The 27,252-nt window shown below is 39.4% G+C and overlaps 1 protein-coding gene across 6 annotated transcripts in view; it reads right to left on the reverse strand.

The window, feature by feature from the left end:
• Positions 1 to 27,252, reverse strand: part of NAXD (NAD(P)HX dehydratase) — a 51,096-nt gene that overhangs the window by 7,634 nt on the left and 16,210 nt on the right. For all 6 annotated transcript variants that reach the window (XM_064143745.1, XM_064143748.1, XM_064143746.1 and 3 more), the window contains 4 exons: positions 20,680 to 20,788; positions 6,022 to 6,072; positions 5,835 to 5,939; positions 5,261 to 5,381 (listed from right to left, as the gene is read on the reverse strand). In XM_064143745.1, the coding sequence (XP_063999815.1) occupies positions 5,261 to 5,381; positions 5,835 to 5,939; positions 6,022 to 6,072; positions 20,680 to 20,788 (386 nt within the window). The remainder of the gene's footprint in view (positions 1 to 5,260; positions 5,382 to 5,834; positions 5,940 to 6,021; positions 6,073 to 20,679; positions 20,789 to 27,252) is intronic.

Genomic DNA, 27,252 nt, shown 5'->3' on the forward strand with positions numbered 1-27,252 from the left:
CTCACAGAGTCACACTGATTTCTTCTAAGTCCATGGAAAAAAATGTACTAAAGTCTGAGTTTGACATAAGCAAAACAAATGAAGGCTGTCACATACTGACAGAATAATGGAGAAGTAAAAGTTAAGAAGTTTTAGGCTCCACATAAAATTCTGCCCCATACTTCCTGGGTGACTACGGCCAAGTTAATTAGTAGCTCTATGTTTAACATATTTCAGGCCAATTAATAAGTTACCATCACTCTCTTTTCAGCACTCCTTGAAGATGAGGTAAATATTAGCATTTGGGTAAGCATTCAGAGTATGGTGTCACACTTAACTGTACCACTGCCATCAAGTTTTAAGCTGAAAGAACTCCCAGCCCTGACTGTGTTGGCAGATCAAAGCCCAGAAGAATGACCCACTTACAAGTATTGTATGCTTAGTTTAAAAAGCAGTCTGTTATGTAACTGAAAATAGCTGTCATCTCTTTGAAGGGAGGAAAAAACCCCAGAATTTTGTAGCTTGCTGAGGTCAAGTGCTGTAACTGTGAAACACAGATTCTGATACAGCTGTATAAAGACAGCCCTACTTACAACAGCTCCTAGACATACTGCAGTTAGAAAACCAAAGGCCCATGTAGTATACAAAGCAACGCATGCTAACAACGCATGTTCTCAACTAACAGTATTCACACAGTAATGAAAAAAACCCAGACACCCAGGGATTCATTCTTCACATCTGTATTTGAGTACAGAATGTGAAATATGGGACAGGTTGCCATGGCTAAACATGCAGTACTGATGACGATAAAGAAGGCTGAAGAGCCCTGTGTGAAGCCATCACATTTACTGACACTGCAGACCAAAAGACAGCCTGGACATTATAATTTAATTCTTGAATCTCAGACGTCCTCCACAAGCTCTTTGCACTTGTTTTCCTGGTACCAAGCAGGACCATTACTCTGATCCTAATGTGCTTGGCAATCCATGTATGAAAGGCACAACCATTCTTACTTCTGGCATGATCCATCTGGATTGGATCAGCTAACACCAGCTACCCCACAGAACAACAAATACTCTTGCTCAATTAAAAAGCTTAAGAACTTCATAGTTTATGCAAGACGAAGTAGCTATCAAGGACCATTCTGCTCCACCAAATGTAAGGTTCAGGTTTAGATCATTACTGCATCTTGAATAAAATCGCTTACCAATACACATCTCTGACCTGGCTGATACCCACATAGTAAGAAATGTATCTTCCTTTCACAAGTTAGTTCACAAAAGCACGTGGCTGGAAATTGTGGATTCCCAGAACGCATACAGACAGGGAAACCAAGACTAATGACTTTGTCTGGAGAAATAACTCAACTGATGTGGAAAATGTAAGCTGGCTTTTATATAAAGGGTGCTTATACTTTTATACTCCCTAATCACACTTTTAAAACTTAGATAGGTCCTTGAGTGTGAGGCATCAGGCAATTATAAAATTATCCAAATTTTGCATTACTTATACTGTTAAGTGCTATAGCCACAGGACAGATGCCATGCCAGGTGAACAGTGCCAGGGTGACAACAGGTTGGGCTGCACGTGCAAAGGAGAGGACAGGGACACAAAGGACAGGAATCACAACCTTCCTTTTGCTCATCCTGCACAAACAGGACTGGAGACAAAGGTGCTGCCTCTTGGTTAAAAGCCTAGGTAAAATTTGCTGGGCAGCTTGTCACTGTAAGAGCTTTTATCTGACAGAGGCAGGGACTGACAAGAACTGAAGAGCTTCCTTTCCAGCTGCATAGGGAATGAATGGTAGAAATCAAAAGTACTGCTTGGAAGATTTATAGCAAGAGTTGTCTTTTTACCCTATATTCAGTACTTAATAATCCCTCTCGCAGGCCTCATTGCTTCTCTTGACCATAGCTGCAGCTGGGCAGCTGGAGGGAAACTCTGTTTGGCTACTAGCTCCAGGTAAAAGTAGTCAAAGGAAGCAGCAGGCTGGTTACCCATAAAGTCTGCTTTTTGGAAGCAAGAATAGGACAAACAAGTAGTGGGGGAAAATTCACTATAGTATTTAAAAACAAAAGTCCCAATCTTCTACTTCAAGGACCTAGCTAAATTTTAAACATGTTAGGAACTAAAACTGGTATAACCACACTTTATTATTGACCAGTTCTCCAAAGAATAATAATAAGAAAACCTTAGAGAGCTGTGTCATAGCGAATTAAAGCTGACTTACCTTTTACCCACAGGCTGAGTACTCATTCCTACCCTGGTCAGTGATGGCACTGATCTCACCTACCAAGAGCATGGTGAAGCTCATCTTTGTAGAGCAGGGAATCAACAACTGTAGACCAAGCTATAATGTGAAATTGCAAAAGGAAAGAGAAAAAGAGTATATAAAACTTAATTTTAATCCTGGTGATTGTTTACAGGGCAGTTGGCAGCTCATAACTGAAATGGAGATGGATTTTAGAAAAACCTCCTTTGCAGGGGAGAACTGCTGCTGACTTCACACAGGCCATGTATGTAGTTCAGTACTGATTTTAAGGAAGGAGAAACCACCTAATCACCTCATCTGACCTTGAAAAAACAAACCTCAGAATGCCTCCATACCCTTCAGTTTGGCAATCTTCCAAAGTTCTAGGTATGTTAAAGTTCTAGGTATGTTACTGTCATAGGTATTTTTTCTGTTAATAAAAAGATTGCCTAATTTTTAATCTCAATTTACTAAGGTTCAGCTTCCAGTCGGAATATATTGTGCCTGTCTGCTTACAGATGTATCTGCTGACAGTAATCCTCCACCAACGTCTGCACTTTCAGCTCACTATCACATCATCCAATAACTGTTTTTGTTTTCACATAAAAGTAGTACATTTCCTACAGACTCATAAACAAAAGTACTGTGAAAATAACCACTACAATCACTCTAAATTATGAGGTATTCACCAAGCCAGTCTCACTTGCTGCAAATTTCAGCATCTTCAAAAAGCCTTTCTTGCACAATAATCAAGCACAGAACACTAAAGCTACAAAAGTAAGTATGCAATTTCTGGTTTCCCTGGAGAACACTAAGACTTCCTTTCTCTACCCCCTCCTTGCCTCCCCACCCCCCCCCCAAAAAAAAAAATCATGAATTCAGCATATCCCTAAAAGAGAAAGTTTAAAAATTATATATGGAAACTGCAGTGTCATTGTATGGAGCAATGATCTTAACCAGAAAAAGCCTGCAAATAGGTACAGCTTAAGCACTACAACCCTGACATGAAAAATAAAAGGCAAGAGGAGTAGACAGGTTTTTTTGTAGTATTTGACTGCTTCCAGAAAACATTGGCCTAATCTAATTATCTGGATTTCCCTCATGCTGGAACCATGATGTGTGTTGTCTTAGATGAAATAAAGACGACAACATCCAATCAAAAGAACAAACAGATGAAAAAAAGTAGTTAGGAGTGAAAAATCTGGGAGAGAATTCAAGATCAGTAACATGACAACATGTTCTGTGTTGGGGCACAGAGCAGACAGTAGAATTTCCTTTCTCAATGTAAGTTTGCATTTGAGAAGCTTTTATAAACTTGGCTGAGAATACCACCCAGACCCAAAGAAGATTCTTGATAAAGATGAAGTTTATAGTTCCTGCAAAATTCACAGGAGTCTCCTTGCAAGCAACACAGACCCTAAAAAGAGTGTTTGTAACTGATATTATAGCCTGTATTACACATGACAACACTGCAACAATGCTACCTGAAATGTCTGTCATCTGGAGAGAGCAAGAATCAGTGCCAGAATGAAGGCAAGAATAAGAAAGCAGCTGACAGCTGGACATCACACAATGACTGTAAAGTCACAAAACTCTTTTTATTTCAAATAAAAAAATCCATTTAACTATGAGGAAAAAAAGAACATGAGAGAGAAAGAAGAGGGAACAAAACCAAGCAAACCATATAAAGCCCCACAAACATACAAGACACACCAAACCTGTGCCACTCCTGAACATTCAGGATTGAAATTGGAAAGAATTTCCATTGTTTCCTATTTTTGTGAACCTGTGGGAGTACATTTATCTCAAGAGTAACAGCTCAAAGGATGAACACAGATATGCAAGTTAATGTGCTCAGTCTAAAATGCTCACTCAGTTTTCCCAATATTCCTGTATGAAAATAATGTTATTGTCATAAACAGAGAAAGAAGATACACTACAGTGCTCTACAACTCTCCAGCTGGCATAAACTGGAGGCAGGATAATTTATCTGCTGGCAGATAAAATCATCCTCCTTTAAACCTGGTCTGACTGTCAAGCCTGCTACGTGTGCAAGTTTGACAGCAGATTTCATGCACGGCAGCTTAGGTACTATATGACCAACCAGAGTGCTTCACCACACAGAACTTTATTGCTTCCAGATTCCAGATTGCTTCAGTCTGCTGTAGTATCTGTACTAATAGGGGTATGGCTCTGCACAACCCAGTTGTCATTTTACAACTGTTTTTCTGTAACAAAAAACTCCCCTGGCTCACAGTAACAAAAATTGTCTGTATGTACAAACCAGGTCTGAAACAGCATAAACATTTATCTGAGATTAACACTCCAAGTAACTAGAAGCAGAGCTGCTGCTTGCTATGTATGTGAAATAAGACCACACAGCCAAAATGCAACGAAGGCGCTCACAAGCTAATTGTATACTAGTACCAGTAAATGACCATTATAAAAAAGCATGTGTTCAATCAAATGTACTTTAACCATAATAATGAGTGGCTGTTTAAAAAAGCTGTGATGGCAATCTAGAGTTAATTTCATAGAATCAACCGGGTTGGAAGAGACCTCCAAGATTTGTTTTGCTTCTTTCTAAAGTTGTCAGGGCTAATGTACAAGTCATGTATATGCATGCTAATCTACAGCCCAGCAGTAAATGGCATCAAGGAACCAAGCAGCTCACAAACCTTGAGATGTCTTTTTAACACACCCCCTCAATATATGATTAAACCACAATATTATTCTATATCAATGTAGCAATGACACCTCCACTTAGAGATAAGAATTTTAAAACAGGTCACAGTAATGTAAAACTTATTAGCTGTCTAAATGACAAATAAAATCAGCATTTTTTTCATCAAGTAACCTCAATTTATAGAAATCATCTAAAGGTGATCTGTGAAGACAGCCATCGCACCCCTTCAATCATCAGGGGAATACAGGCAAACAATCACTACACAATCTAACTACTGGACTATGACTCAAAGCAAACAAAGCAACAGAAAAATCACACTGCTAAAAGCAGAAGGCTTCACTTACCTTTCTCTCCATCTGAAATAAGATCTCTTTCTCCCTTTTGAACAATTGTCAAATTCCCCATGGCTTGGCTGAGTCTTAATACACATCCATGATGATCACTACTGTCTACAGGATCTCTAAGCTACAACACAAAAATTTCATACACAGTACATATTTTACTACTAGAACAACATATCCTAACACATGCTACTTCAGCATATATATTGGGGGGGTTAAAAATTGGTAAGCAGCACCATCAGTCATTGCAGGTATTTTTTTTTCACCTATAACCACTGCAGTGACAAAAAAAATGCATAAGCAAGGGTCTTTCAAAAAGAGGTCTGTTTAAGAATATTCATTGTTGTGGTAGTTATCCCATGGAATAAAAATTCAGAGAATGCTTCTTTTGCATACAAGAAGCAGCATGTAATGTTTAAGCTAGTAATAGGTTGTTTATTTTTAAGGACTAAAAAGACTAAGCTTGCATGCGCTTGCATGTTCTGGCATGATGGCTGGACTAAATGATCTTTTGAGGTCCTTGCCAACCCTTAACGTCCTGTGATTCTGTGAAATATCAGTAAGGAAAATAGCTCACCATGGCTTCATACAGTCTGCTAAACTCGATGTAGTTTGGGGTAAGAATAGCTCTCTGGTAGCCCTGAATCAGAGAAGGCTGCTGGGAAATGAGCCACAGTCCATCCTGAAAAAAAACCAGTAAGAACATCATCTACTGAACAGCTTCCTACATGTGAAATCACCAACTGAAATAAGAAAATACTTACAGCATCAATAATGATAGGAATTCCTTTCACTTTTGATTTTTCTATAATACCCTGCAAAAAACAAAAAAAATGCAGATAGCTTTAAGGTGCTTGATAATTTAAATCTTGTAAGATCCAGACCAAAGTCACACAATGAATCTGATCATGGAAGTTGTTTTCACAAAGCAAGATAGAAAAATACAATAGCCAGTTACATTCTGCAGACTAAGGCAAAACATTTTTTTATGTTAACCAGTAATTTTGCAATCACATTACTGTAAGAGGGAAGAGTTGGTATGTGTTTGATCAAAAGTTACAACAGACTGATCACTAGGTTACTAAAAGATAAGACCTGAGCAAACTGGCCTTGCAAGTATGCTCATGAGAGTAAGGAGAGATGGTATGTAACAGATTCCAAAACAAAGGAGGAGCTCTGTTCTCCTTCATTTGACCTTCTGGGATGTCCTAGACATACATCACAGAGTTCTGAAGCCATATATACTGAGAGCCTAGGTAGCTGGGATGGAGCAGCACCAATCTTACCACCATGACAGTGTGGCTCCCAGTGGGGATGCCTACCTTAAGAAGATAAGCTCTGCAATCTATGTATCTCAGGAGTTTTGCTGGTCAGTTAGAGTGATCAACAGAGTTACTCAGCATTCTTTGTCATATACCTTTCTCTCTATGATTTTAGTGTTTGAGTTATAAAAGAAGTGTTGAAACCGTACCCTGAGTGGGGTACCCATGTGTGTGTGGTTTCCCTGGTTCCCAAAGAACCCACTGGAACAATTACTCTCTCCAATGTTCAGGTACAAGCAGTATCGATAGGGTTTTCATAATTGATGCTTTGGTGTTGGTACGCAAAAAGAGTAGTGTGCAGTCTCACTTTCCCTGCTGTAGGAGGTGTGCAATGCCAAACTAAGCCACATGTGATAAACACACATGTCCAATTAAAAAGGAAGAAAAATGCAACTGAGTATTGCCCTGACAGGAATTTTTCAGTAACTACAGTACTAATTCTAGTTGCTTCTCTAATGACAGCCCCACTGTGGTATTTCAGTTTACGTACAATCAAACATCCCAAGACCAGTAGTATGTAAGACATCATTTCACTCATAGTCCTGGAGGTTTTATACTTTTCAAAGTAAAACCGAGGTAGCCCAGACAACAGAATATTTGCAAGTTTTTTTTCAGTGAGCAGTACCTACTAGCAGACTGCCTGCCATTGTTGCATCTCCTAACTGAGCAGTGGTAACAACTGAAGCTTCAGCTTTTTTAATGAGCAATGGCTGACAGTCAATTTTTTTGAATGTCGGTCATTACCAACTTGTCTTTGAAGCTGGAGAGTTTTATCTTCTTTTACTGTAGAAGATAACAGAGGATGGTATCCATCCAAAACTCTAATTATTTTTGAATGATATTGGGCTCTTCAGATTAGCTATCACATGGCACCGAGCTCCACAGGTTAGCAAGATGTTATGTAAGGAATAATAAGGAAGCAGTTTTTAATTAACGTTCAGGGTACTGAATGTCAATCCGCTCTTGTTTTGTGGTCAAAACAAACACCACCCACTTTGCTCCTTGCAAACTATTCATTATGGAATATTTGCATCTTCATGATCTCATTCCTACCTGATTCTGATTCTTCTAGTATCAGCAGAAATCTCTCCCTTCTGTTTTCAAATGGATGACCAGAATTTAGCAGTGTGCTTCAGCCTAATACTACTTTTGTCTGTTTGAGCACTGTTTGCATGTTAGAAGCAAGCGACTGAAATATTACCCACTGCTCCAAATGTGAGGACTTGTCTCAACACACAACTAGAGCTACATTAGAAGCTACTACAGAATAAAAGCCTTTCATAATACGCACATGCTTGCAAAGGTCTCAAGCTTGGGCTGTGTGTCACAGACTGGCTGGCAAATACCCATGCTCCTTGGGATTGCAAGGGAACACCACAAGTCTTTTTTTATATTAAGCTACTTAAGTAACATTGAACCAATCTCAAGTTTTACATAACTCATATTGTTTCAGCTACTACTGAATTATTCAAAAAATTATAAGTATACTTAACAGCTGTGCAAGGATTGAATCTTAAAACATAGCCAGAATTAGTCACAGCATACTGAAAGACCAGGAAGTCTTACTTTCAAAGCTTTTAAGACATTTCTAAGACAGAGTCATTTCTGTATTCATTAATGTTAATCTGCACAGATGTGCACACCTCAGCTTTGTATCATAGAAGCTGTATTGCTTTACCCCTGCTGTGTTAAGTTCATTAACAATTATGTTTAATTTGACTCACTTGGTTATAATAAAATAGGGTGGTAGATCTGACAACCAGGTTTATGGTGGGTTTTTTTCCATATGCATCCAACAGTCCAATTATTTTTGAACCATACTAGGCTCTTCAGATTAGAGAAGCAATGAGCTCCAGAGGTTAGCAAGATACAAGAAAGCATTCAGATCATCCCCTCCCAATTTTTGAAGACATAAATACCATCTACTGCAACCTAATTTTCTCATTGGCAACCAAACTCCTTCACTACACTTGCAATGAATATGCTCCACTTCCTACTAATATGAATCACCAGTTTGTTCTAGTATGTTAACTTTAGCAAGTCTGTCTTTCATGAAACTTCAAGTCTGAAGGAAAACAGCAGATCTCAGAAGTCCATATCCTTCCAAACTATTACGACCAATCCAGAGAACTAATTTTGCCACAGTCCTGTTCTCAAAACAGTCAAGGTTTGGCTGTTGTTTTTACTGTCTGCCCCCTTTTCATGTTTCCTCATAACTGTCATCTTGACTACTGTTTAAGATTTCTCTGTTTTTCTGCAGATAATCTATCTAACAACTGGCTAAATACAGAATCCTGAAGATCCACTGTCCACCAAAGAGGATGTTAAGTGTAAGAAAAAAAACCCAAACCATCAAACTTAATCAGCCAATCAACCAGAAAAAAAAAAACCAACAAAAACAACCAACCAAAAAGGTGGAAGCTACAAAGCATGAAAATATACGTAAACAGCTTCTGGAAGAATGGATCACTTGTACACTCCAGAGAAATAAGGCATTTCTTCCTAAGAACATTTTGAGGTCCAACCTCTCCAGCACAGCCTCCACAATTTTGAGACATCTGACCTCTGTTCTGAGGAGAAATTTCATCTTGCTAAGTAAAATCTACTGACCAAGCAACTTTTATTGTGTACCAAGTCTCTGAGGTATCAGTTTCTAATCTAATATACTGAGTGATCTTTTTCTTTCTCTCATTCTAAAACAAATAATCAGAGGATAGAAAGCCCTTTGTCTTACCAAGAAAGCTCATTTCTGACTAAGAAAAAAACAAGCACAAACAAACAAATAAAAAAAAACAACACAAAAATTTCTTACTCCAACCAAATGAAAAAAAACCTACCCTAATTATTTTCCTTTCCTTGTCCTTTTTGAAAACATGACAGAAATTGCTTGGAGACAGAAAAAGAACCTCAGGGAGGAAGTTCTGGGGAGGGAGGGTGTAATCTGACAATCATAATAAAGCAGTAATAGAGGTAAGAGAATCCTTTAAAACCACCCATTTGAAGGACACAACATTAATTGGAAAACCTCTGTTTCCTATTGATTCTGGACAGGACCCATTTCACCTGTCACCATTTAAAGGTCAAATAGCTCCCCACTGGAGGACAATTCAAACCATGCAGCTCAAATATTGCATTTAGGGTAGGATGAATCACCAACAAATATACATGCCTCTCCTCAGCTACTGCAGACACTTAACAGCTTTTTTAGACATTAAGAATTAGGTGAGATGAAACCCACTTTTAAACCCTCTACTGCTGCACATACTGTGTAAAAAGCAAAACTAAAACCCAACATCTGCTTGTATAAGTTGTGTTCACAGAAATAATGGCAACATCCTGGAAGCAAAAATCAGTTTTCAGCTGAATCAGTATCTCAGTATTTGGCATGGACTTTCCTGGTTAATACTTTTAGCATACACAAGAATCTTTACTGTTATTTGCACAATTAATACAGCTCGGATTAACTTACTTTAACACCAGAACCTATTTAACAGTTTCTGATGGGACTCTATGTACGATCAGGAACAGCCTACTCGGTTTTATTCCATGTAACAGGTATTTATATGGATTTAGAAGAAAACATTACCCATTGAAAATAGCAACAAGTGTTAATAAGACAAGACCTGAAAGTCAATCACCAATCACACAACTGATGAATAACACAGGCCAAGTATCAATGGTAAATTCAAGACATCATGCCTTCCTGTCAAACCATAAGATTTTTGGAGATCCTAGCTCCAAGATACTTCAATGGATATCTCAGAGTGTAAAGAATATATTATATGACAACAAATGTAGTTCAGCAGACCAAGACAGAAGCACTCCACTCAAAACTTCAGTACTCAAGGATATCCAGAAATGAAAGACTGGACTCAAAGCAACCTTGGCACCAGTTAGAAAATAGAGCACAATTAGGAGGAGCAACAAGCTGCTATCATCCAACTTCATGACCTACAGCCACACTGGTTAGCTAGGACATTAAAGACTGGAATGTGTATCCTTCCTCTACCAATATTCACAGCCAGGCCCAAGCTCCAGTCACCTACCTTTCATCTAGAGGATCCTAACTGTGGAAGTTTAGACAGTGACTTGCTAGATACTCTGCTTTGTGTCAGTTGTCTAAATACTTTGTGACTCTTTGAAGTAGCGACTCTACAGCCCACAGCATTTGGATGAGAAAATGGAAATGGATTCCAGCCTACTCTGATTAAAATTAGTTTTGATGAACTGTATTGTAAGACTCTAGGACTTGTGTTAGACCAAATCTCTAACAAGAGTTTCCTCTCCTAATAACTGAAGACCAAAGTTTAAGTTTTTACGCTAAAGAGGAAATTACCATGGATTCACACATCCCATGAAGGTGCTGTATGGGCCAAGCTCTCACATAGTTATTACTTCTTAGCAACAACAAATACCTGACATTTAGGAATGCCAAAAATATTTCAGCAATTGCAGGTTTTGGTGGAAGTGGCTGAGGGGATGAAAGCCAGAAGGGTAAAATTAACCTGAATCTACTTACACTGCACTCTTGAAATATGCCATTTCCTGAAACCTTTTTTTTTTCCCCTGACTGGGTACTTAGGACTTGCATGTAGGCAACATATTCAATAAGGACTCAAACAGTTGTGTCACAGTAGAAAACAGCACTCTGTATGGGTAAAAATAACATTTTACTGTAACTAGGAAAATTTACAAAGTAAGAGCAGAGAATTTACATGGCTTAATTACATGGTTTGTTACCATGGAAGCTATTCCTTGAAACATTCATTTTAGTAGAAATCTGTGATTTCTGTCCTAGCTTTCATAGAGGAATTTAAAAATAGATTCTCAAACCAAATTCCATTTTATTAAAAAAGTTAACCCAATCCCTCCAAACAAACCAAAACTCTGAACTGCCAACAAACTGAAACCAGTACAACATGCACACTAAATCAGAATCATTCACACTGAAAGGACCTCCAGGAGGAAGAAACTTGAAGAAATGCATGGATAGGCTATTGCTGAAAGAGGGCACAGCAATGCAAAAAAAGCAGGACACAAGTTATGCGTTTGATATCCTTTGGCTGTGCTGTGAAACTTAAGATTCTTCTGCACTAACACAGACATCCAGGACTCTTGCACACTGTGGGAATGCAAAGAGAAATGTAAGTAAGAAAAATAATGAGCTGCGTAGAGAGTGAACAGCCTTGATTCCCAGAAGCTAAAGATGTCTCCCCTGCGGGAGAGAAGTAGCGACTAAGATAATGGGCCAGACAGTCTGGAAAAAAACAAGACATGAAGGGGAAGAATCTGTTAAAAACAGGGCTGTACATCATCTGTTTTTATGTTAATGCTCTGTTTGTATGATGGTACAAAAGGTAGCTCTGGCTGTATTAAAGGGGGCTCCTGCATGAAACCGAAAGTTGGCGCTGCTTTGTCCACTACTACTGCGCGGCAACAAATGGTGCCCCATGTGAGGACTTTGGTTGTGGAAGGCGAATGGTGGTAATGGAGCGCAGTGAAGCGCAACAAGACGGCAGTGCTGAGACGTGGGTCTGCATCAAATTGACACCTGAACAGGTGAGCCACCGAGAACAATGGGTACGCAGATGTCTCATGAAGAAAAATCTATACTAACTTCATTAACGAAGATATTAGATTAAAGGGGCAACTGCATGAAACTGAAAGTTGTTGCTGCTTGTCCGTTACCACTGTCAGTGACAGCACACTTCCATGACTGTTATGGAAAAATGAACAGGCTGAAAGGAGCCAGTGCAAGATGCTGGACGGATAAAACAAGTAGGAGAGGAAAGGGGAAAACATGTGAAGAGGAAATAAATTGCTGCAAAGCTTGTAAGTACAATCAAAGGGTATCCAATCAGCCATTGAAGTCTTCATGGAGTAGCCACCCCGAGGCACCAAGAGCAGATGGCAGGTGGTTCACTCATAGTATGCACTGACAGCCTCCTGCAACACTGCAGTCAGTCTGGACTTCTTCACCCAAGTCCACAAGCCACTGATAACACACAGATGCTATTTACATACAACATTTGCATACAACAGCACACAAGCTGATTCTCCACAGCTCTTTAGAAACTACAGTTATGTACAGTTTTGCCTACATCTATATTTTTTGCCTTTTTTAATTAAAGTAGATTGGCAGCAGAACATCTGCAGTTACTTTTAATGTATTATTAGTTATATCACTCTGTGTGGTTTTTGTGATGAACTGCTTTAGCTGCACAGTAACTGACATTTGGTGTTTGCAAAGACAAGGATCAGGAAGTCAGGGCTAGCGGTTTTAATGAAAGGTTGAATTTTAATGAAATAAATACAAAACCACAATAGCAGCATATATAAAGCAAAATCTATCCCACAATGGTAATTAATTCTCACTGAAGGTACATCACACTGTCAGTGTTCTAGTCTGCAAAGGAAAAATACTGCGGACAAAGCTTTCTCTACTGACAAAGTTTCTTTACTATCAACAAACACTGTATTTTTTAGGTGCTTTCAGGAGTCCTATCTTGACCTGCTCTTAGCAAAACTTGTGATCCATATGCTCAAAAAGAAGATCAAGCTTCAGCATGCCATAATAATGGATAGCATTGACCATGATGACATTCAAACGTTTTAGGAAGCTGTATCATCTTGCCTTTGGCTGACTGAAGATGTATTCTGCTGTGACCTGCCCACACCAAATACATAATCACATACACTGGTTTCGAAGAGACATGCAAATACTTTGTACTGGTTATGTCACATACAACCCTAAATAATCAAAAAGGAGTGGCAGCCCCTTTCACAAAGAACCTGCTACTGAAAGCTAAGATCCGAAACTGCAGTTGAAATGTCACCTATAATTGCTTGTATTTTCCATGTGGATGTGCTCTCATCCAACAAGCCTGAATCTATAGTTTTCTCTGAAGCAGAGAGAAAGGAGAAAGAAATAGCCAAAATTTTCCTGTAAGTGCTGCAGCTGGCATTTCTGCACACCTCTCTCTCCAAGGTGCCCGGGAGAAACAAGTTCCACCCCAACACACTGCAAATCAATTCCCACAGATAGGCACGGAAAGCCCTCGGAAGCATTTCTGCATTCCTTGCTTCAAGTCTGGATAAATGCAGCGTTCGCAGACTCAGCTGCAATAGAGGTCAGGATGCAGCTCTGTGTCGGAGATGCTGGGAAAATGGGCTTGGTGAGCATAAGTTTGTAATCTTGCACAGCTAGAGGTAAGCAAATATCCCAAGCACAGACTGTCCTCAAGGCTACAGTTAGGGCTGGCAGTGGAGAGAAGTTTCCCTAAATAAAGGCCATTTGATACAGGAGGTTTTGAAAAATGTTTAAAATGGAGTTCCTCTGTTTGAGACTTTTCACACCAGAGCTGTATTGTAGGTAACTTGTTTTCTTCTGTTGCTTGGGTTTTTTTTATATGCAGTTTACTGAAAGCAAGTTTTAGAGTTGTTTCCACAAACTGATTCAAGAACTTATCCTCTTTTCAAAATCCAGCAATGTCAAAATCTCTCTCTGTGGACAATATTTAGGTAAATCACCACTAGTTAGCCTTATTGCCTGAGTTTTTTACTTTACATATTCCAGTATCTGTAACTACCACAAGCTTGTTAATCACACCACTAAGCTCTCAAACTAACCACCACTCAATACTATACTTCAATGAAGAGTCACAAGTAAAGACAAAAAGCTTTTCTTTGAAACAAACAGCTTATCTCATGGTTTATACTCCATTCTACTTAACTGTGTCTTTCGCCTTTTAACTGTAGTACCACTTGCCAGGTCCTGTTTTCCAAAACAGATTTTCAGGTGCACAGGAAAATACCTCACTTAAACCAGGCAAAGGGTGATAAGAACTCTAAAGAGTACCCTAGTACACCATCACACTCATTAAGTGCTTTTGAAATGTTAAAGCTGTTGTTTAAACTAGCCAAGATGAAGACGGCAGAGAATAATCTACTTCTAGATTCCCTTTTTCAATTCAAAGTAGATACATTTGCTGTCAAGTCTGTAGGAAAACAGCAGCTAACAGTTTCTTACTATCTGCTTCAATCACACGCTAAATTGTTTAAAAAATAACACAGTCAAAAGTAATGCCTGAATGTAAAAGACACAGAAAACAAAGGCCTCTGAAATACTGTCCTAATTATGAAAAAAGAGAGCTCCTTTTTTAGTTATTTCATCCAAGTTAATGATCACAACCAGACACTACTTAAAAGCTACATTTTTACACTTCTATCCCTAAACATCCAAATACAGTTTAAGAAATAATCCTGTCTATTCCAATTCAAATTAAAAAAACAGAATAAGTGAAGGCAGTAAGTTTTCTTGTGCTGTCTCATCTACAGAATGTCTGCACTTACAAAGCAAACCCCCCAAGCTTTCAAGTTTATGGTAGACTATATTGATGTTAAATTTTGATTAAGTTATTTATGGTTAGCTGTTGCCATTTTTGTCTTAAATCAACACAAACTTAAAATGAGCTCCAAATTTAATCACTGCAATTTTTTCTTTCAGGGCTTCAGGCTCAGTGATGCTCTAGAAAGAGCTGAAAAGGTATCCAATTGCAGCATTTTGCTTACAAATGTTTCTAAGTATCAAAATCAAGCCAAACAACAATATAAGCCTACACATAGAAAGCAAATGAACATCCCACTTCACTGTGAATGACTTTCATCAAGATCCCTTGCATATATTAGAAAATAAATTCTGCTTGCAAGTTCCATAAACCTGTATTTAAGGTCCTTTTAGGGTATTTTCAAACACTGCTTTCATAAATCAAGGTATTTGTAGGTAAGCCATGGAATACTAATAGGTCTTAGCACAACCAAGAGGATCTCACTGCCTTGAGCAGCTTTATCCATACCAGCACCACCATCACAAAGAAAGGACTGTTGGCAACTGCTAACAGGAGGAGATGCTCACAAATTCTGAATCTCATCAAGCTCTTTGTGAACAATGAGGCTTGGGTAGTAGGAATAGCTTCCACTGGATACTACTTGTGGTATATAAATCAATATTTGGGTTGGTAGAGATAACACACACATTCTGACAGCGGGTGCACACACATTGCCCTGTGTTTTGCCTCTATAGTATTCCAGGCACAAGACTGCATTTACCTCACCTCCTCCTAGCTGCGGACTGGGATCAGAAAGTAGTGTGTTGTTGCTGCTACTTCAGTTCCCTAGGAATTTTTAAATCTCCACAGCAAGACCCTCCCCAGAGGACTCTCCAAAGAGTATCAATAGGGCAGGAGGCAAATGCATGACACACGCTGCTCGACACGTGGAATGATTCCAAACATTAGCACATCCTGTTGTTCATATTTGTGCATTGTGGTAGGTACCACAGAGAATACTACTCATCTACCAACTGCAGTATTAGCCTGAGATGCCTCTCAGGTGTCTTATACTTGGTGCAAACGGAATCCAGGGGGCTACTCAAATGTCAAAAGGAAAATGCTTTTCAAGGCCCATAGCAGCAGATTTAGCGTTTAATGGATTACTGTGACAACAAAAGGTGGCTTTATATTCCATAGTTTTCTTGGTCTTGTAAAACTTAGTGCAGGTAAGTGTACTGAAGCACCTAGTTCCATTCTGACAATTTATAAAGGTTGTGAAGTATTACCTAAATCCTGAGGGCATGAAGCTTGAAAGGGGGAATTAATTCAACTAACCTAAAACACAGAAGAGCTGACACCTCAGTTAAGGTGGAACTAAAAATCCATCTGAATGAAAAAATTCCAAATGGGCTTTTTCAGGGCACACTCCACGAAGGTAATCCATTACAGTGCCCCAGACCTCTCCCATTCTTTGCCAGCCAATGCATCTGGGGAGGAATAACAACGGGCACCAGTACAGGCTGGAGGCTACCCTGCTGGAAAAGCAGCTCCGTGGAGAAAGACCTTGGAGTCCTCATGACAGCAAGTTCTGCATGGAACAGCGATGTGCCCCTGTGGCCAAGAGAGCCAATGGCATCCTGGGGTGCATCAAGCAAAGTGTTTCCAGCAGGTTTAAGGAGGTTTTTTTCCCACTCTACTCTGCCATAGTGAGACCACACCTAGAATACTGTGTCAAATTTTGGGTTCCTCAATTGAAGAGACACCTGTTGGAGAGAGTCCCAATGGAGAGCCATGGGGATGACTGGGGGACTTGAGCATCTCCCCTGTGGAGAGAGACTGAGAGACCTAGGGCTGTGTGTCAGGTGGATGGGGCCAATCAACTTTAGGTGGTCAGCAGCAATAAGACAAGAAGCAATGGCTATAAATTGGAACATACAAGGTTTAGCCTCAATATAAGGAGAAACTTCTTTACAGTGAGGGTGACAGAGCACTGGAACAGGCTGCTCAGCAAGGCTGTGGAGTCTCCTTCTCTGGAGACTTTCAACACACACCTGGATGCATTCCTGTGAGGACTAGCCGAGGTGATCCTGTTTTGGCAGGGCACTTGGACTTGGTCTTTGGATGTCCCTTCCAACCTCTAATGTTCAGTGTTTCTGTGACTTCCATACACTTTTAAGATGATGTCACTAGAGATGGAAAACAAGAACGGTTTCCCCTAACTGATCCCAATGGTAACTACTACTCCACTGACAATTCTGTATCAGGAAAAAAGGCCATTAAAGACTCAAACTCTTAAGCAGAAAATTTGACAGGAACATCCCATTTAAAGGAATAAGAGAATGGAGGTAACCAGAGACAGGAAACTGCTGAAGGACATTGCCAAGCTTCTAGCTCCTGAGCAGCAGCAGAATGCAGAATATCCTGGAGAATTAGATAACATCATCTCCTCCTGCAGAGGGCTACATAACGAATATACTCTTCCTTCCAAAGTCCTCTCAGGAACTGCACTCATCACTCTCCCACAAACTCTGGAACAGCTGTTGACAGTACAGGCAGAAATTCCTCAACTTCCAAACCTCAGACTAAGAGTAAACCCAGATCAGAGTAAAACCAGAAGTTCAAACATCCCTGGAATGGCTGAATGAAGAACACTGTTTATTCACTCCAGAGTTGGTGAAGGGTCTTGAACACAAGTCTTATGGAACTAGGGTCATTCAGTCTTCAGAACAAGAGGATGATGAGAGATCTCACTACCCTCTACAACTACTTCAAAGGAGGCTGGAGTGAGGTGGAGGCTGGTCTCATACACAGTAAGCGACAGGACAAGGGGAAATGAACACAAGTTGTGCCAAGGGAGGGTTCAGGTTGGACATTAAGATAAATTTCTTCAGAAAAGGTTACCACACATTGGAATACGTGGCCCAGGGAGGTGGTGGAGTCAACATCCCTGTGAGGTTTTTAAAAGATGCCGATGCTGTGCTAAGGGATGTGGTTTAGTGGTAGTAGATTAGCAGTAGTGGTGGGGTTGTAAGCTCTAGGGGAGTGGCTAGACTTGATGATCTCTGAAGGTCTTTTGCAACCCCAACAGTTCTATGACTCTATGAGTTGAAGGATCTAACCAGGCCCAGACTAGGACTACCACATCTGCATGGAACCCAGCTGCACTGCTAGTAGGACACAACAAATGCATTTTTTATTAGATTTTTCTGAAGCTGCATCTTCTGGGCCTGCAAATTCATGCCTAGAGAGCTCTGACAGAGCCATCAGCCCTCACCGAGGCAAGTGAGGAATAGCGTGTGAGAGTTTTGCCACAGACCCACACAAGCAGCCTATGAGAAAGGGAAGTATCTTGTAGCTTCTTGTAACAGGACTTGTAAATGAAGCTACAGCGCAAATCAGGCAATGAAAGAGACAGCAAATATGCATTTAAAGAGCAACACTCTGCTTTCAATGAATGAAAAAAAAATCAATGAAAGAATGAAAGGAAGCTGATCACAAGGTGTTTCCTTTCTGTCACACTGTTGAAAGGAGCTGAAATGTCACAACACACACACTTGCAGGCATTAAATATGAGGGAGGCAGGTGACAACCTAAAATGTTGAGGAAGCAAAGCATTATTTGGTCTGAAGACAGAACATACACCAAAAGTCAAAAAGTACTCAGGCTACTCTACAACAAAACAAGCTTCATGGACTGTACATCAGAAATTGAAGGTTACTGCATTACCATTTCATTTTTCAATGCTCAGAAGAGAAAACCAGCCTAAACACGATTGTTTGGACAACCACATTTACTGGCAATGTGCTGGTACAACACTGACAAGAACTGATATAAGAACAGCATCAGAGAAGTGACAGACAGCTATGCCTCAGCACTTTAATGGGGTAGGAGGAGGAAGAGGGGGAGAGCTCTCTCTGATTGCCATTGTCACTCTGATACAAAACCCTGACCAGAAAGCAGACACTAATCTATATCTCAGCTCTGCATTCACAGGACAGCATGCTGAGGTTAGCTTAAAGGAAAACAGAAAATTATATACCAAGGCAGTCTCCTATGAAAGTTTAAAATAGCAATGCTATCATCTCTTGCTTTTTTTCTTGAAGCTGAAGAGGGATACAGAGCCTGAAATTGCTACTGAAGCAAGAGGAAGACTCAGTTTTTCCTAAGCACAGAGAAGCACCAGTTTTCCTGGAGCATGTAAGAAGGGTTCACTTGTCCTAAATTATGTTAAAAACCCAACACTGGATAACTAATGAACACTTAAAAATTACAATGTGAAAAAAGAACTTGAGTTTTAACGTGACCTGAAATAAATAATGTTGGATTCACAGCTCATAAGAATGCAGCCTGAGGTTTGAGCATAAAGTAAATTCTAAATGCCTTATTGGCTGAATTTGTTTCTTCATGTTGGACAGCCAGGTGTGAAGTAAAAGTATGGTTGTAATTCACTATGAAAGAGTTTTTTTTTAGCAATGACAAAATAATAATAATAATAATAAAAAAAAGAAGGACACTTCCAAGATACTTTTGTAATACAGATAAGTAGACTGACAGATCTTTATAAAACTCAGGTGGAATTCTTATATAGATCAACTTATGTTAGGTATCAAAGATATTCTAAATTAATTCTTGTTTTCTTTTGCTGGAAGCTGTTTTCCTGACTACCAAAACAGAAAAATCATTGCTCATTTTTTTTTTTTCTGTAAAAGAAATTCTGAAAAAAAAATGAAAATAATAACATATGTTGAAATTTTTCTTTCACAATAGAATTTCTTGATCAACTCTAATAAAAGTCATTATTCTTTCTTTCTGAATCCATGTTCTTTAGTAGTTCTGTACCTCTATGAAAAGCTAAACATTTTTAGGAAGCAGGAGAACCAAGAAGTGAGAAGCTCCAACAGCAACCTCCTCTAATAAAACCCTAGGAAAAAAATCATGCTCCGTAGGTCTCAAGGTATCCTAAACTACTTGGACAGTGTGGTTTCCTATCTCTCGCCTCCCCTGTTTTGTAATTCCACTGTATCACTGTCAACACTTCTGTAAACTATATTAATTCCACTTGTTAATATCACTGGTTAATTCAGTAAGACTTCTCACACACACAAAAAAAATAAATTGTACAAAATTAGCCTGGCATTAGACTGAAAGATACTTTGAATGTACAAATATGTGTTGACAGCAATTCAAGACGTTATCTGGATGACAGCCTAAACATGTATTATTTAAGGGTACAGAACTATCTGATCTTCTGTTTTCAGATCTCTACTAAGGCTTGACAGAAAACAAGATTATCTCCTCATCCAGAACCGAAATCTGCAACATTCTGTAATTAAGAGTATTATTTATTACAAGGGGACACAGTCCCTGTTCTTTGGTACCTCTTCTGATACACATTCTCAAATGTGGTTCTGAAAAATCAGGAGCTCACAATCATATTTATATGCAGACAGTACAAGTACTTTGCACCGAAGAAAACACAGAGCCCTTTATCTAGAGATGCAAACACCTGTACCTTAATTAGCAACTTTCACAACCAAAACAAAAGCAAATGAAACCAACCATAGGAGCACTTAAAAATTCAGAATGATGCTTACAGTTTAATAACGAAGGCTGTGGCTAACAGCTGTAATTTTACAGCCAATAATATTTTATTAAATTTATTGCTTAGTAACCCTACAAAAAAACATTTGTATAATCATACAGAAGACAGGAAATTGGTTAATAAAATTCAACATGAAGACACAGAATGAAACAATGGTATGCACATTACCTTAGCATTCTCAAGCAGAACTTCATCTCTGCCTAAGCCAGGTCCTATGACAACTGAGTGCAGTCGAGGTAACCATTTTTCCACCTCATGGACAGCATTGGGACTATCACTACATGAAATTGGGGAAAAAAAGGCAAGTTTAAAAAGGTTTCATCTCAGTACTCTCAGATTCTGAGCTGAAGATGCAAGACAGAAAGATAGATATATCTGTATCTGTCTATATCCTATCTATATTAAAGTACCAGGAAAGTTTACTCTCCAAACTATCAAAACATTTTGACCTAGGATTGATTCCTTAGAGGGTTCCACATAAAAATTAGGAAGTAATTGCAAGCATCCATTGTAGTTATTACAAAATAAAAAGTAAAACCCAAGCAGGAAAGCAAAAATTCCCTGAACACAATTCCCCATTTCACTTTTCTTTGCAGAGATTACACATTGGAGAGAGATTCACCATCTTACAGGTATATGGCTTGCTGGAAACGATGCAATTATTTATTAGCCCACATGGCAAAATGATAAATTTGCTCATACACTTTTTTGTCAGTTGCTTTATAAGCATTTTTTTCAACTGAACTATGGTCAAACCATCCCCTCTCCCCAAAAGGCAAGAGGAGAATTAAGCTATTCACTAAGGGTATTATCTGCTTGTAATGCTTAAGATTTCAGTACTGCTCAGGTTTTGTCTGCATTGGAAATATGATGAGAAAATCCACTGCCAAACAGAGCTGACACAATACAGCATTCAGTCCCTGAGTAGAACTGTTTATTTTCTTCTGATTGGTTTTGTTGTGTAAATAGGTCAGAATATTTTGAAAGCACTGCCCAACAACATCAGTTAATCCTTACTGACAGTATCAGTGAGAATTTAACCTCCCTCCCTACCTCTAACATAAGTGACAGCAACAAAGGAACACTTTAACCGATGCATGGGGGAATAATAGCCCTATAGGCAAAGCAAGGGAGTATTATTTGATAGCGTTACTTGGAATATTATGAGCTTGCACTACTTCAACAAAGGTCTATTATGACGGATGAAAGCCCCTGCATCTTTTTCATAACCAACAGCTGTACTGATGGGACACACCACTTGGGAACAAGTGTTTAGGCTCACGTCTGGCAGAATCAGCAAATTCCACAACGATTTCTGCAAGTGCCAGGCAGGAGCCCAAAGCTTTCGCAGCTGCAGGGAGAGAGGCGCCCACTCAAGGCCGCAGGGATGCAAGTGCCTCGCCGCCTGGCCGAGACCCAGCAGTCCCTCCACCGACAAAAGCTGCTTCAGAAATCCCCGGCTGCAGCAGCGCTGTCTCCCAAAGAAGCCTTGTGCTGACACCACAGAACAGCTCTGTCAGAACAAGGCTGCTGGGTGGAAGCGATGACCCGCTGCAAGGTCAAGGGAGACAACGAACCACGGGAGGACATCTGTGTCCCCGAAGCAGTCCCCTGCTTAGCAAGCCGAGATACATTTTCATTTGAACGATGCAGCTCCCTCCCTGCTCTAACTCACAAGAGAACACTAGCAGATTAAGAATTGTTAGACAGCCCACTTCCCCCCGCCCTTTTCTGTCCCTGTACACCCCCCCTATCAATTCATTATGTAGATAGAGACTGGAAATAAAAAATATTCAAGAAACATTTAAAGCACTGTTTAAAAAGCCAGTTCTTTTCTATGGGTAGGTTGAACATGTGAAAAACTGTGAACCAAACTCTAATAAAAGGTCAACATTTCTGACTGCAGACCATCTTTTTTATCTACATGTCAAAACTGATTTAATCTCTAAAAGAGCAATATAGATCTCAAGTACATATTATTTCTCAAATCCTTATCTCATAAGTATAAAAATGCCATGCTGTGCATGTATGGATGTTTGAACTGACTGAATGCAAAATATCTTTAGATAGTAGAAGCCAAATACATGAAATAAATATTCCACTAAATCTAAGCTATGAACAGTGCCATACATAGGAACTGTAACTGCTCTGCTCTTCTACAAGTATCTCCAAATAATCTCAAGTTGCTGAATTTATTTATATTCGGGATTGAAAGAAGATAATTTTGTCTCCTACCCAACTGATAACATGCACTCTTCAAAACAAAGCCATCTCTTGGGAAATAACAGTTCAACATTAAGCCACTCCTGCTCACTTTGCCTCCGGTAATAATGAAAGCCTACTGTGGAGCTTTTCATCTTCAAAGCATTTTACAAACATTACCTTCACATAACTCCTTTGCAACTTCACAGAAGCAGCAACTCAAGGCATATAAAGGACCAAGAGACTTAAAATGATGATAATAACTATTACATTGCAAAATCAGCTATAAAAACAAGCTGTAAAATAACTGATGAATTTTGATCTTCATAAAGAAAAAGAACAAATACTGCCTCAGAGAAGCATCAGGCCAACTTCACTTCGAGACACTGGATGCTTACCACAGCTGTGGTAATGCAGCTAAGGACACCTTACAAATACACTGTATCTACAGCTTCTCTGAAAGTGTGAGAGCTCTTGTGTCATCTTAGAATTTATTCCCACACACAGACATCAAAGTAGTGTTTTAAAGGGTATAAATGGTCGGCAAGTGGCTTTCCTCAGGAAGGGGGTCACCTTGAATGCTCCTGACCACTGGATTTAGCAAAAAGACAAAAAACTCTTTCAGTTCTTAACAGCTAGGTTAAGAACCAGTGTGTTCTTAACAGCTATGTTAAGAAAAATGTTGTGTCTTTACACAACATTTACACATGTCCAGAAATGTTCTCTGATACCAAGGTCAGCTGGCCTCTACAACCTCAGGCTTTGGAGGTATTGCTCAAGCTGCCTCCCAGGCACAGTCCCTGGACCACAGAATTCTTCACCTGAGAAAGAGGGTAGTTGGCACAGCCCAAGGATCATATGGATAATTTGCCAATATAGGTAACCATGTTCAGGGACCTGGGAACAAATAGAATTCTTAGCAGTGCTCAATGTATTATGAGAGAAAAAAGCCAATGTGCATGCTTGCTTGCCTGCCTGTGGATCAAAACCAGAAAGAATACCAAAACCAACAAAATGCTTTGGATGCACCAGCACAGAATGCAAGTCAGGGCCTCAAATATTTGCTATGCACTGTGCTCACACAAATAACATTAAAAAATACCAATAACATTTGTCTCTGTGCCAGTTTCTCCATCTGATTACTAACCTGCTTTCAAACCTCTCCATTTAATTATCACCTCCACTGCCCAAGAGATAGAAGCACAAGTGAAATTAGCACAGTATTTTTTTTCAAGTATCTAGAAAGGTATGAAGTATGAAGAAGACATCCTCTTGATCAAGAGATGCAATCCTCACACTCTGCCAGAAAAGGATCAAGAAAACAAGAATCAGTACTGGCTCTAGAGGTGCAGAACCATACGGTACATGACTTTACTTGTTTCCAAAATGGAAATCCCAAATACAATGCCTCTATTCCAAATCACAAAGCTATTATTAAGAGAAGTCAGAAAATCTTCAAGGCCACGAAAACCAGCATTTTAATTTCTGAAAACAAGGTAAAACCTTCTGAGAGGGACTCTGATTAACCAGAAGTCAGTGATTTCCCCAAAATGAAGCAAGCTTTTCTGTGTGGTGATGGAGCAAGAGTTGGGAATCAGTCTGTCTTTCCCGTAATTTGCAAATACAAACTCTGCACCATGGACATACACAACAGGAATAATCTGAGGAGTTGAATCCAAGCAGTAACACCTGTAAAGAGGAGAGTGAACTACAGCACCATTGTGCAAATATATGCAATTAAAGATTCTGGTGATAGACTGCAGCTGTAGGTTTGCAGGGAATGAGGACACCGTCAAACAGGTAACTTCCCCAGCTAACCGCTATGTTATGTAATATATTATCAGATGCCATTCTGATGAAAATCCAGATTACAACAGCTCATTTGTTCAGCCAAACACAACACTAAACCCCAAAAGATTCCTCAAATTGTTAGCTTGTCTGGAGGGGATTCCATAAAGCTCAGACCATGTACAGAAATGAACTGTCACAGGATAAACATGTAAATAGCAACTGCAAGACAATATAATCATTGACAAGGAAAACGGAAGAAGGCTCTCTAGCTACTCATCCCTGTGAGGTCTACTAGGTAAGGAAGAGTCTATGTCAGTAATCATTTAATTAACTTTAGCATATAGAGTCTCACAAGCTGGGGTGACACTATAAAAAGGCCCTGCAGATATTTTACTTGATCACCTTTCCTAAGAAGTAAGAGTGACAAAACTTCACTCAGTCCAGGCTGAGACTGTGATCTCATGGGAAAACAGGTACAACAACTTTATCATTTGCCTTCCTTGAAGCCTTGTGTAGATAAGGCCAAGGTACGGTGTTCAGTGTCTTGCATGTTTATATTCTGGTTCTTTTCTTTGCCTCCAGAATGTATTGAGAAAAGTACCTTCCATAGCAAAATCTACAAAGACTCTTCAAATTAAACAGCACAGAGCCTCTGAAATGGTAGGGAGAAATTGTCTTTGTGAATTATTGGTAACTTTGGCTAAATTGAAACCAATGCACTCTGAAAAAAAAATCCTTCTGGCTTACCACCTCATTTATTTTTGCATGCAAACTTTCAGTTTTGAAAAGCTAGTATAGAAAACAAGAACTTCTAAGTCAACTTTTTTGCTCTTCAGGACTTTTATGTATTTCATTAGCACACAATAAACAGTTCTGCAAATCCTCATCCTAGTGAAAGCTTGATGTAATAACCAAATGCAAAAGGAAAAGGCTGAAAAAAGATAGGAGGCTATTGCCCTAATATCCCCCCAGTTTCTTAACATCTTCCACAGCAGGCTGTAACAGGTATTTGGCAGGTGCCATTTCCTTGAAAGTCTGCTCTGGATGGTCACCTGCCCAGAGTGGGAGGACACTTGATGGCTAGGGCTTGAAACACAACTCATATCCCAAGCCCTCCAAAAAGGCAATTTTGCTGTATGCTGCATTTTATGCAAAGGCTGGCTTTCACCAAATGATCAAAAGACACCAAGGCAAGAGCTTTAAATTATTACAGAAAGCTTTAAACAGCAGCTTCCCTCATTCACTATGAATGACAGTTACTGTCACTGCTTTCTAGAGGAGGGAAAGGAACAACCATGATAAGGTGCAGGCTTGTCAAACTGTACATGGAAACAAGAAAATGAGAAGCCAAGTCAGCATGGGTATAACGGAGCTACAGAAACAGTATATAGCCATGAATGCAATATTAAGAGGAGGCGGTGGGACTGCAGCTCTTCATGTGTATTTTAGTCAGAGCTGGAACCACCTTAGTAATCAGAAATGTAGCTTGGACATCGCAAAATGCCAATCAGTGGGACCCCCTGCTAGAGAAGAACATGAGATGCAAACAAGACTGCTGTCACCTGATCAACTATGTGGCTTCTCTCTGGAGAGAGTATTTTTCAAGTTCTCTCATTATCTGTGCACACTCAGTGTGACCAAGGCAACTCCAAATGCATTAAAATGAACCATTTCATAGATCTGTTAGGTAAACTCAGGCAAAGCCACTTTAAGTGGGCAGTTTCAAAGCCAACTTAGAGTCTTATCTTCAAAGATGGGAAGAAGTCTCTGATCTGAGGATGAAAGAGTTTCAGTTTTGTTTGTCCAAGCACTGCAGGTAATTGTATTAATGGGAATCAAATGTTAGACCTGCTGACATTTAGATCCTGTCATGTTATACAGCACATCAAAAGGGCAGAAGACAGGACATAATGTGTAATTCTAAATTTTAAGATATCTCAGAGAGCTAATTATTAACTATTGTGGTAAACCTTGGGTGAGGTCATTATTGGAAATTGGATAAATAAGATACAGAGATTATCCTGGAAAGGTTAGGTCAAAGACATTAAAGGCAAAACCAAGAGCGCAAAACCAAGATTCTGATCATAAAGCTAAGCTAACTGCATATGCCAAGAGGCAAAACAGTTGCATAAAGTTAGCTGGGTGCAATTAGAGATCAAAAAGAGGTTATTTAGTACATTAAGAGTTGTCTAGCAAAACGCACACCCCCCACCTTTTCACCAACTTTAGAAAACAAAATGTTCATTTTCACCTATCAGGCTGCTGAAAGATCTTTCAAGTATTTTCAGTCTGTAAATGCTGAGTAGATAATCCTTATTTTCCTGCTACCTTTGATTAAGTGACAGGGAAGAAAATGAAAGAAAAACAAATACTGTAATAAGAGAGGGATTGAATACTATTCAAATCAAATGTTTCTTTTCAGGGACAAAGTAAGTTAATTTATATACCAGAAGAGAACATACAAGGCTTCATCTGAATACTAAAAACACAACAGCAAGAACAGCAACCCACTATTCAGGAGAGGCACTGGTACAAGAAGTTTGTAGCAAGAGACTGCTCTTGATACGAAGGTACCACAATCTTCACTCGCTCCACATTCTACCTTCAGAGCAGCAACATTATGAATGACCTATTGAGGTACACATTTAGAAAAAGTCCTGCATTTACTGTATCATAGTTTTTATGTCACAATGATGACAAACTTCAAAATGTTTTGCACTCCAGATACTCATTCAGGTGTCAGATGTT

This window comes from Pogoniulus pusillus, chromosome 5 (genome assembly GCF_015220805.1).
Source record: "Pogoniulus pusillus isolate bPogPus1 chromosome 5, bPogPus1.pri, whole genome shotgun sequence".
NCBI lineage: Eukaryota > Metazoa > Chordata > Aves > Piciformes > Lybiidae > Pogoniulus > Pogoniulus pusillus.